The 12,527-nt window shown below is 44.4% G+C and overlaps 1 protein-coding gene across 3 annotated transcripts in view; it reads left to right on the forward strand.

The window, feature by feature from the left end:
- Positions 1-12,527, forward strand: part of LOC137299331 (scaffold attachment factor B1-like) — a 93,918-nt gene that overhangs the window by 71,897 nt on the left and 9,494 nt on the right. For 2 of the 3 annotated variants that reach the window (XM_067967989.1, XM_067967990.1), the window contains exon 18: positions 11,994-12,069. The exons of the other annotated variant lie outside the window; for it this stretch is intronic. In XM_067967989.1, the coding sequence (XP_067824090.1) occupies positions 11,994-12,069 (76 nt within the window). The remainder of the gene's footprint in view (positions 1-11,993; positions 12,070-12,527) is intronic. 3 annotated transcript variants of the gene reach the window in all.

Consider the following 12,527-nt stretch of genomic DNA (forward strand, 5'->3'; position numbering starts at 1 on the left):
TTACTAATGTTTCTACTTAAATATACATGTTTAAATCAGGACTTTTATTCAGAAACTCCCACCAAACTTGATCAATGGGACAATCGTTCCAAAATTCAAGAACCACTGTTCATATAATCATAAATAAAATAAATGCTGCTGGTGTAACCATTTAGAATACATCACAAAATAGAAAGACCTGCTTGGAAGAGTTTCCACTCAGTGCTTTTTTTCTTCAGCTGTACATGTGTTCGCGCCTCTTAGCGTATTTGCCAAGTGCAGTTGTGGGACATCAGCTAGTCTATACATGTTTTTAAAATTATCTTAAAAAAAAAAGTTCATAAATTCATTGTTTACCTTGTTCTGAATTGTTATACAAAGAAAGAACAGTAATTCCTAAAATAGTTTACCTCAGTGGGATGGGGGCTCACACTGGGTAATTTTCCATTGGAATGGCCCTGGCTTACAAACAGCAAGTCCCGTAACTGGCCACTCAAATGCCAGGCAGTTGCTAAAGCAGATCAGGGCATTTTCTGTCATTAGTGGCTGCCCCTATCGAGGACCAAATGCCTTGTTGCAGCAAAAAGCCACGCGATCCCTGATTTTTGTTGAATGTCCTTGCAGACTGCCATGCTGTGTTTAATTGTGTCCCCATGAAAGCTGCAGCTATCCTGCAATGGGAAATGTATTTTTGGAGGATAAGTAGAGCAACTACTAGAATCTTTCAAGAAACGAAACAGCAGAGCATGCATGCTTTGACAGGATGGCGTATGCACAACAGTTTCTTTTATAGTCTATATGGGTAGAACTGAAAAATAAGAAGGGAGAGATCACTTTGATAGGATTGTACTACAGACCCCCAAATAGTCAACGGGAAATTGAGGAGCAAATATGTAAGGAGATTACAGACAGCTGCAAGAAAAATAGGATGGTAATAGTAGGGGACTTTAACTTTCTCAACATTGACTGGGACAGCCATAGCATTAGGGGCTTGGATGGAGAGAAATTTGTTGAGTGTATTCAGGAGGAATTTCTCATTCAGTATGTGGATGGCCCGACTAGAGAGGGGGCAAAACTTGACCTCCTCTTGGGAAATAAGGAAGGGCAGGTGACAGAAGAGGGATCACTTTGGGACCAGTGATCATAATTCCATTAGTTTTAAGATAGCTATGGAGAATGATAGGTCTGACCCAAAAGTTAAAATTCTAAATTGGGGAAAGGCCAATTTTGATGGTATTAGACAGGAACTTTCAGAAGTTGATTGGGAGAGTCTGTTGGCAGGCAAAGGGACGTCTGGTAAGTGGGAGGCTTTCAAAAGTGTGTTAACCAGGGTTCAGGGTAAGCACATTCCTTATAAAGTGAAGGGCAAGGCTGGTAGAAGTAGGGAACCTTGGATGAGTCGGGAGATTGAGGCCCTAGTCAGAAAGAAGAAGGAGGCATATGACATGCATAGGCAGCTGGGATCAAGTGGATCCCTTGAAGAGTATAGTGATTGCCGGAGTAGAGTTAAGAGAGAAATCAGGAGGGCAAAAAGGGGACATGAGATTGCTTTGGCAGATAAGGCAAAGGTGAATCCAAAGAGCTTCTACAAATACATAAAGGGCAAAAGAGTAACTAGGGAGAGAGTAGAGCCTCTGAAGGATCAACAAGGTCATCTATGTGCGGAACCACAAGAGATGGGTGAGATCCTAAATGAATATTTCGCATCGGTATTTACGGTTGAGAAAGGCATGGATGTTAGGGAACTTGGGGAAATAAATAGTGATGTCTTGAGGAGTTTACATATTACAGAGAGGGAGATGCTGGAAGTCTTAACGCGCATCAAGGTAGATAAATCTCTGGGACCTGATGAAATGTATCCCAGGACGTTATGGGAGGTTAGGGAGGAAATTGCGGGTCCCCTAGCAGAGATATTTGAATCATCCACCGCTACAGGTGAGGTGCCTGAAGATTGGAGGGTAGCAAATGTTGTGCCTTTGTTTAAGAAGGGCGGCAGGGAAAAGCCTGGGAACTACAGACCAGTGAGCCTGACATCTGTAGTGGGTAAGTTGTTAGAGGGTATTCTGAGAGACAGGATCTACGGGCATTTGGAGAGGCAGGGACTGATTAGGAACAGTCAGCATGGTTTTGTGAGAGGAAAATTATGTGTCACAAATTTGATTGAGTTTTTTGAAGGGGTAACCAAGAAGATAGATGAGGGCTGTGTAGTAGACGTGGTCTACATGGACTTTAACAAAGCCTTTGACAAGGTACCGCATGGTAGGTTGTTACATAAGGTTAGATCTCACGTGATCCAAGGTGAGGTAGCCAATTGGATACAAAATTGGATTGACGACAGAAGACAGAGGGTGGTTGTAGAGGGTTGTTTTTCAAACTGGAGGCCTGTGACCAGCGGTGTGCCTCAAGGATTGGTGCTGGGTCCGCTGTTATTTGTTATTTATATTAATGATTTGGATGAGAATTTAGGAGGCATGGTTAGTAAGTTTGCAGATGACACCAAGATTGGTGGCATTGTGGACAGTGAAGAAGGTTATCTAGGATTGCAACGGGATCTTGATAAATTGGGCCAGTGGGCCGATGAATGGCAGATGGAGTTTAATTTAGATAAATGTGAGATGATGCATTTTGGTAGATCGAATCGGGCCAGGACCTACTCCGTTAACGGTAGGGCGTTGGGGAGAGTTATAGAACAAAGAGATCTAGGAGTACAGGTTCATAGCTCCTTGAAAGTGGAGTCACAGGTGGATAGGGTGGTGAAGAAGGCATTCAGCATGCTTGGTTTCATTGGTGAGACCATTGAATACAGGAGTTGGAATGTCATGTTGAAGTTGTACAAGACATTAGTTAGGCCATACTTGGAGTACTGTGTACAGTTCTGGTCACCCTATTATAGAAAGGATATTATTAAACTAGAAAGAGTGCAGAAAAGATTTACTAGGATGCTACCGGGACTTGATGGTTTGACTTATAGGGAGAGGTTGGATAGACTGAGACTTTTTTCCCTGGAGAGTAGGAGGTTTAGGGGTGATCTTATAGAAGTCTATAAAATAATGAGGGGCATAGATAAGGTAGATAGTCAAAATCTTTTCCCAAAGGTGGGGAATCTATGACGAGGGGGCATAGATTTAAGGTGAGAGGGGAGAGATACAAAAGGGTCCAGAGGGGCAATTTTTTCACTCAAAGGGTGGTGAGTGTCTGGAACGAGCTGCCAGAGGCAGTAGTAGAGGCGGGTACAATTTTGTCTTTTAAAAAGCATTTGGACAATTACATGGGTAAGATGGGTATAGAGGGATATGGGCCAAGTGCAGGCAACTGAGACTAGCTTAGTGGTATAAACTGGGCGACATGGACATGTTGGGCTGAAGGGCCTGTTTCCATGTTGTAAACTTCTATGATTCTATAAGAGCTCTGTTGCTCAACTGACAGACCAAAGATTAAGCCTTGCTCCTCAGCATCCCTCTATGGGAGCCCAAGTACAGTTCGGTCTTTTGCAAAAGCATCTTTCTTTGTCAGAAAGTTTCACAGCACTTGCTGTCAGCAGAATTCATCTCCCTTATGATCAGGTGGTCCATTTTGCAATTATTGTGTCCTTGTAGAAATAGTGTGCCCCAGGACCATTGATCAACCCCGGCTGCAGTAAATTACACACTGAACATCATGAGATTTCCAGTACGGCTTTAATCTATTCCAATGTGAAAATATCATGCACCTGACCTGACTTCGACAGGCTAAACTCGTGTTTACCGTTAGGCACAGGGCAGTACTTCAAAATACATCACTGAGTCCACTCTGCACTTTCAGCAAAAGAAAGACTTGCATTTATTTAGCGCCTTTCACGACAACCCAAAGCACTTTACAGCCAATGAAGTACTTTTGAAGTGTAGTCACTGTTGTAATGTAGGAAACGCTGTAGCCAGTTTGCATACAGCAAGGTCCCACAAACAGCAATGAGATAATGACCCAGATAATCTGCTTTAGTGATGTTGAATGTCCTTGCAGGCTGCCATGTTGTGTTTAATTCACATAGTGCCATGAGACCTTTTACATCCACCTGAGAGGGCAGGCGGGGCCTCTGTTTAACGTCTCATCCGAAAGACAGCAGCTCCAACAGTGTAGCACTCCCTCAGTACTGCACTGAAGTGTCAGCCTGGATTACGAGCGCAAGACCCTGGAGTGGGACTTGAACCCACAACCTTCTGACTCAGAGGCGAGAGAGCTACCCACTGAGCCACAGTTGAAACAACTCCTAGTCTTTCACCAGCACATGGACTTGTCTTCATATTTTCAGAAGATTTTTTTCTCTGTCAAAATCTTCCCGTTTACAAAAGAAAGTTTTTCCTCATGTCGCCTTTGGTTCTTTTGCCAATCACCTTAAATCTGTGTCCTCTGGTTCTCGACCCTTCCGCCAGTGGGAACAGTTTTTCTTTGTTGATTGGCTCCCAGTCAAGCTGGACCATACCAACAATCATAAAATACATTTAACAGTAGAACATTATTTGCTCAGTTAATTTCACAGAGATCAAACCATTCTAATTCAAACACTTCAGAAGCTTCCACTTCTCACAGCAACATGTCTGCAGTTTATAACAGCTTGATTAAAATACAATATTATAAAACCTTTGAGAAAAGCCTTTATCTTAATTAACCCTCTGATCAAAGCAGGCAATTCCGAGGCTGGCTGCCACCCATCCAACCTGTGGCACAGACCATTTTGTAACCAATAACAGTAATGCTCTTGCTTTGAACTTGTTTCAGGGTTCTTTGTAATCCAAGGTTGATGGAAAAGTAACAACTTTGTTCAGGTTTTAACATATAATCAGTGGCTGCTCAGCCTCTGCTTACAAGTTTGTGTCTGGGGCGTCTGCTTCAAACTGGTTGTTTAAATGTTTAAATTGATTTATTGTCAGATACTGATCTCTAATTAACGTACTCAAATTGATTTAAAAAAATCAATACTTAACTGAATTAAAGGAACCTTTATAACTTCTCATATACCATATCATTACAAAACCGTCATTAAATGTTCAAAAATGTAAATCAACCTAAATCTCTCTTTGTGTCAGTTAAGCCCTGTATGCCACCTTACTTTCGACATCGACACCAGAGGCATCTGGGGAATATTCCTGTGGATCTGCTCTGGCTCAGGCCATGCATTGGTGACTCGTCACATGTTCCCCTCCTCCCCAGGACTCAGGTGGTGGGCATCCTGCCACCTGCATGGAAATAATACTATATGAGGATGGGTCCTAGAGACCTCAGCTAAAGCAACTCCTCTCATTTTACAAATGCACCTCCAAGGTGATCAGATTGGAACATCTGTAGTACCCTCAGGAGTGTTGTCAGGCAAGGCAGACAAACTACTAACTGCTGGGGTGATAAAGGGTTTACTGCTATCAACAAAGAGCACCTCTAGACTCCAGGTACTTCATTCTCCTTAAAAAGGCCAGGCTCTGCCCTATACTAGACCCTGGTTCAAAGCTGATTCCTAGAGCGAGACATTCAAGATGGCCACAGGCACGAGAGTTTACAGGCAACGTGCCCATGAGACTATCGTAGAACTGAAAGACCTTTTATATTTAATCAAGGATCAGTACTTTCATGACTGCAGCACATCTTGAAATGCGGAGTCTCTCTGTATATCCCGAGCTTGAGTGACTCATTGGAGATCCATCCGTGATGCCAGCCAGCAGAATTGTGCAGATACTCAGTACTGTTCAACGCTGGAGTCTTCGTCCAGTTGTGAGAAGTCCCAGCTGCGACCCAGGCAGGCACTAATATTTTGTTGAGGCATTATTTTGGGCAACCCACCAGATGGTTATTATGCCTCTGTACCAGTTTATAATATTCTGATATATCCTCTGTACTGGTCTATAGTACTCTGATATATCCTCTGTACCAGTTTATAATACTCTGATATATCCTCTGTACTGGTCTATAGTACTCTGATATATCCTCTGTACTGGTCTATAGTACTCTGATATATCCTCTGTACTGGTCTATAGTTCTCTGATATATTCTTTGTACGGTTTATAGTATTCTGATATCATAGAATAGAATCATAGAATCATTACAGCACAGAAGGAGGCCATTCAGCCCATCGAGCCTGTGCCGGCTCTTTGTAAGAGCAATCCAGTTAGTCCCATTCCCCCGCTCTTTCCCCATAGTCCTGCAAATTTTTTCCCTTCAAGTATTTATCCATTTCCTTTTTGAAAGCCACGATTAAATCTGCTTTCACCTCCCTTTCAGGTAGCACGTTCCAGATCATAACCACTCGCTGCGTAAAAGAAAGTTTTTCCTCATGTCGCCTTTGGTTCTTTTGCCAATCACCTTAAATCTGTGTCCTCTGGTTCTCGACCCTTCCGCCAGTGGGAACAGTTTTTCTTTATTTACTTTTTCTAAACTCTTCATGATTTTGAACACTTCTATCAAATCTCCTCTCAAGCTTCTCTGCTCTAAAGAGAACAACCCCAGTTTCTCCAGTCTATCCATGTAACTGAAGTCCCTCATCCCTGGAACCATTCTAGTAAATCTTTTCTGCACCCTCTCCAAGGCCTTCACATTCTTCCTAAAGTGCAGTGCCCAGAATTGGACACAATACTCCAGTTGTGGCTGAATCAGTGTTTTATAAAGGTTCAACATAATTTTCTTGCTTTTGTGCTCTCTGCCTCTATTTATAATGCACAGGATCCCGTATGCTTTCTTAACCGCTTTCTCATCCTGTCCTGCCATTTTCAAAGATTTGTGCACATTTACCCCCATGTCTCTCTATTCCCGCACCTCCTTTATAATTGTACCATTTAGTTTATTTGGCTCTCCTCGTTCTTCCTGCCACTTCGCACTTCTCTGTGTTACAATTTCATCTGCCACGTGTCCACCCATTCCACCTTTGTCTTCTTGAAGTCTATCACTATCCTCCTCACTGTTCACTACACTTCCAAATTTTGTGTCATCTGCAAGTTTTGAAATTATACCCTGTACACCAAAGTCCAAGTCATTAATATATATCAAAAAAGGCTAGTCCTAGTACCAACTCCTGGGGAACACCACTGTACACCTTCCTCCAGTCTGAAAAACAACCGTTCACCACTACTCCATGTTTCTTGTCACAGCAAAGTGATGGAAGGTGTCATCGACAGTGCTATCAAGCAGCACTTACTCACCAATAATCTGCTCACCGATACTTGGTTTGGGTTCTGCCAAGACCAGTTGGCTCCAGACCTCATGCAGCCTTGGTCCAAACATGGACAAAAGTGCTGAATTCCAGAGGTGAGGTGAGAGCTGAATTCCAGAGGTGAGAATGACTGCCCTTGACATCAAGGTAGCATTTGACCGAGTGTGGCACCAAGGAGCCCCAGTAAAATTGAAGTCAATGGGAATTAGGGGGAAAACTCTTCAGTGGCTGGAGTCATACCTAGCACAAAGGAAGATGGTAGTGGTTGTTGGAGGCCAATCACCTCAGCCCCAGGACATTGCTGCAGGAGTTCCTCAGGGCAGTGCCCTAGGCCCAACCATCTTCAGCTGCTTCATCAATGACCTTCTCTCCATCATAAGGTCAGAAATGGGGATGTTGGCTGATGATTGCACAGTGTTCAGTTCCATTCTCAACCCCTCAGATAATGAAGCAGTCCGTGCCCGCATGCAACAAGACCTGGACAATATCCAGACTTGGGCTAGTAAGTGGCAAGTCATATTCGCGCCAGACAAGTGCCAGGCAATGACCATCTCCAACAAGAGAGAGTCTAACCACTTACCCTTGACAGTCAACGGCATTACCATCGCCGAATCCCCCACCATCAACATCCTGAGAGTCACCATTGACCAGAAACTTAACTGGACCAGCCACATAAATACTGTGGCTGCAAAGTCAGGTCAGAGGCTGGGTATTCTGCGGTGAGTCACTCACCTCCTGACTCCCCAAAGCCTTTCCACCAACGACAAGGCACAAGTCCGCATTGTGATGGAATACTCTCCACTTGCTTAGATGGTACAGCTCCAACAACACTCAAGAAGCTTGACACCATCCAGCACAAAGCAGCCCTCTTGATTGGCACCCCATCCACCACCCTAAACATTCACTCCCTTCACCACTGGCGCATCTTGGCTGCTGTGTGTACCATCCACAGGATGCACTGCAGCAACTCGCCAAGACTTCTTCGACAGCACCTCCCAAACCCGCGACCTCTACCACCTAGAAGGACAAGGGCAGCAGGCACATGGGAACAACACCACCTGCACGTTCCCCTCCAAGTCACACACCATCCCAATTTGGAAATATATCGCCGTTCCTTCATCGTCACTGGGTCAAAATCCTGGAACTCCCTTCCAAACAACACTGTGGGAGAATCTTCACCACCATGGACTGCAGCGGTTCAAGAAGGCGGCTCATCACCACCTTCTCAAGGGCAATTAGGGATGGGCAATAAATGCCGGCCTTGCCAGTGACGCCCATCCCATGAATGAATAAAAAAAACTTAGCCAATTTTGTATCCATGCTGCCACTGCCACTTTTAGTCCATGGGCATCAGTTTTGCTAACAAGCCTATTATGTGGCATTTTATCAAATGTCATTTGAAAGTCCAGATACACATCAACCGGATTGCCCTCATCAACCCTCTCTGTTAACCTCATCAAAAAACTCAATCAAGTCAGTTAAACACGATTTGCCTTTAACAAATCCATGCTGGCTTTCCTTTATTAATCCACACTTGTCCAAGTGACTATTAATTTTGTCCCAGATTATTGTTTCTAAAAATTTCCCCACCACCGAGGTTAAACTGGCCTGTAGTTGCTGGGTTTATCCTTACACCCTTTTTTGAACAAGGGTGTAACATTTGCAATTCTCCAGTCCTCTGGTACCACCCCCCCTATCTAAGGAGGATTGGAAGATTATGGCCAGTACCTCTGCAATTTCCACCCTGACTTCCCTCAGCAACCTATGATGCATCCCATCCGGACCGGGTGACTTATCTACTTTAAGTACAGCCAGCCTTTCTAGTACCTCCTCTTTATCAATTTTTAGGCCATCCAGTATCTCAACTACATATTTTACTGTGACTTTGGCAGCATCTTCTTCCTTAGTAGACAGATGCAAAGTACTTATTTAGTACCTCAGCCATCCCCTCTGCCTCCTTGAGTAGATCTCCTTTTTGGTTCCTAATTGACCGGCGCGGACACGATGGGCCGAAGGGCCTCTATCCGTGCTGTATGACTCTATGACCCCACCCCTCCTCTTACTACTCATTTGCTGTTTACATGCCTATAGAAGACTTTATATTAGCCGCCAGTCTTTTTTTTTATTCGTTCATGGGATGTGGGTGTCGTTGGCAAGGCCGGCATTTATTGCCCATCCCTAATTGCCCTTGAGAAGGTGGTGGTGAGCCCCCTTCTTGAACCGCTGCAGTGAAGGTTTTCCCACAGTGCTGTTAGGTAGGGAGTTCCAGGATTTTGGCCTAGCGACGATGAAGGAACTATTCTCATACTCTCTCTTTGCCCCTCTTATTTCCTTTTTCACTTTTCCTCTGTACTTTCCATATTCAGCCTGGTTCTCACTTGTATTATCAACCTGACATCTATCACACTCCCCCTTTTCTGCTTCATCTTAATCTCTATCTCTTTCGTCATCCAGGGTTGCCCTACCTTTCTCCCTCATGGGAATGTACCTAGACTGTACCCGAACCATCTCCTCTTTAAAGGCCGCCCCCCATTGTTTGATTACAAATTTGCCTGCCAATCTTTGATTCCAATTTACCTGGGCCAGATCCATTCTCAACCCACTGAAATTGGCCCTCCTCCAATTAAGTATTTTGACTCTAGATTGCTCCTTGTCCTTTTCCATAACTAATCTAAACCTTATGATATTATGATCACTTTCACCACTGTCACTTGCTCCACTTGGCCCACCTCATTCCCCAGAACTAGATCCACCAATGCCTCGATGGGCTGGAAACATCCTGATCAAGGAAGTTCTCCTGAACACACTTCAGAAATACTTCTCCCTCTCTGCCCTTTACATTATTACTATCCCAGTCTATATTAGGATAGTTGAAGTCTCCCAATATCACTACTCTATGGTTCTTGCACCTCTCTGTAATTTCCCTGCAAATTGCTCCTCTATATCCTTCCCACTTTGTTGGTGGCCTATAGAATACACCCAGTAGTGTAATGGCGCCTCTATTGGGTGGGGGACTTCAATGTCCATCACCAAGAGTGGCTCGGTAGCACCACTACCGACCGAGCTGGCCGAGTCCTGAAGGACATAGCTGTGAGACTGGGCCTGCCGCAGGTGGTGAGCGAACCAACACGAGGGAAAAACCGACTTGACCTTGTCCTCACCAATCTACCTATCGCAGATGCATCTGTCCATGACAGCATTGGTAGGAGTGACCACCGCACAGTCCTCGTGGAGACGAAGTCCCGTCTTCGCACTGAGGACACCATCCAAAGTGTTGTGTGGCACTACCACCGTGCTAAATGGGATAGATTCAGAACAGATCTAGCAGCTCAAAACTGGGCACCCATGAGGCACTGTGGGCCATCAGCAGCAGCAGAATTGTATTCCAGCACAATCTGTAACCTCATGGCCCGGCACATTCCTCACCAAGCCAGGGGATCAACCCTGGTTCAATGAGGAGTGTACAAATGTAAGGAGTCACACAACACCAGGTTATAGTCCAACAGCTTTATTTGAAATCACAAGCTTTCGGAGCTTTGCTCCTTCGTCAGGTGAAGATCTGACTTCACCTGACGAAGGAGCAAAGCTCCGAAAGCTTGTGATTTCAAATAAAGCTGTTGGACTATAACCTGGTGTTGTGTGACTCCTTACATTTGTCTACCCCAGTCCATCACCGGCATCTCCACACAATGAGGAGTGTAGAAGAGCATGCCAGGAGCAGCACCAGGCATACCTAAAAATGAGGTGCCAACCTGGTGAAGCTACAACTCAGGACTACATGCATGCTAAACAGCGGAAGCAACATGCTATAGACAGAGCTAAGCGATTCCACAACCAACAGATCAGATCCAAGCTCTGCAGTCCTGCCACATCCAGTCGTGAATGGTGGTGGACAATTGAACAACTAACTGGAGGAGGAAACTCTGTAAACATCCCATCCTCAATGATGGCGGAGTCCAGCACGTGAGTGCAAAAGACAAGGCTGAAGCCTTTGCAACCATCTTCAGTCAGAAGTGCCGAGTGGATGATCCATCTCGGCCTCCTCCCGATATCCCCACCATCACAGAAGCCAGTCTTCAGCCAATTTGATTCACTCCACATGATATCAAGAAACGGCTGAGTGCACTGGATACAGCAAAGGCTATGGGCCCCGACAACATCCCGGCTGTAGTGCTGAAGACTTGTGCTCCAGAACTAGCCGCACCTCTAGCCAAACTGTTCCAGTACAGCTACAACACTGGCATCTACCCGACAATGTGGAAAATTGCCCAGGTATGTTCTGTCCACAAAAAGCAGGACAAATCCAACCCGGGCCAATTACCGCCCCATCAGTCTACTCTCAATCATCAGCAAAGTGATGGAAGGTGTCGTCGACAGTGCTATCAAGCAGCACTTACTCACCAATAACCTGCTCACTGATGCTCAGTTTGGGTTCTGCCAGGACCACTCGGTTCCTTTTTTTCCTTCCCTATCTTTCCTGAACACCTTGTATCCAGGAATATTTAGTACCCAATCCTGTCCTTTTTTGAGTCTTTGTACCAGTTTATAGTATTCTGATATATAGACTACGAACTTCCAACAGTAATTCTTGGGATTGATAGGTAATTGATAGGTTATTTATAGGTAATTAGTAATACGTTGAAGTGTTGTATAATACAGTAAAATAAAGGTTGAGATGTAATGATGGTAAAAATCTGGATTCTTGTAGCTGTTTGTTTGACATTGTTCAATTTCAGTGTAATTGGTGATTCAGCAGCCTTGGATGTGCCCTGAAGTGCTTGCGTGTTTTGTGACTGAGTAACTGTGAGTGTGAAGGTTAGTCACTAACGTCCTGATGTTGCAGGTGGTGATCGGGGCATGTCTGGCCAGTCTGGGGCAGGTTACAATATGCAGAGAGGAGGTGGAGGAGGACTGCAGAAGTAAGTAGCACAAAAACTTCTTGGCTACACTTCAGAAAAACATCAGCCATCTAAGGTCTTTTTAAAAGTGCTGACTGCTGTATCATTTGATCAAGTATCCGTCCGTGCGCTTCATCAATGAATTAATTCAAAGTTTGGCAGCCTGAATAAGCACAACTGGCATTTAACCCTTTCTGTGTGGAGTGGTTTGTTAATTTTCATGTCTCTACCTCTCCGCCTGACCTTTATGTTCCACTCTATATAGGTACTTCACTCCAGAATAGCTTTGTAGGGCTGACTTTAATGGTGGTTGCAGTTTCTTGGTGTATTTTTTGATTCAACAGATTTCTTTCTCCCCACAATTTTACTGTCAATTTATGCCAAATTATTACCTATTATTTTACACCAGCACCTTCAGGGAACCAAGTTTCATTTTATGTTGGACTATTCCCTCCATCAGACAGAAATAATTGTAATCC

Source organism: Heptranchias perlo, chromosome 29 (genome assembly GCF_035084215.1).
Source record: "Heptranchias perlo isolate sHepPer1 chromosome 29, sHepPer1.hap1, whole genome shotgun sequence".
Classification (NCBI taxonomy): Eukaryota; Metazoa; Chordata; class Chondrichthyes; order Hexanchiformes; family Hexanchidae; genus Heptranchias; species Heptranchias perlo.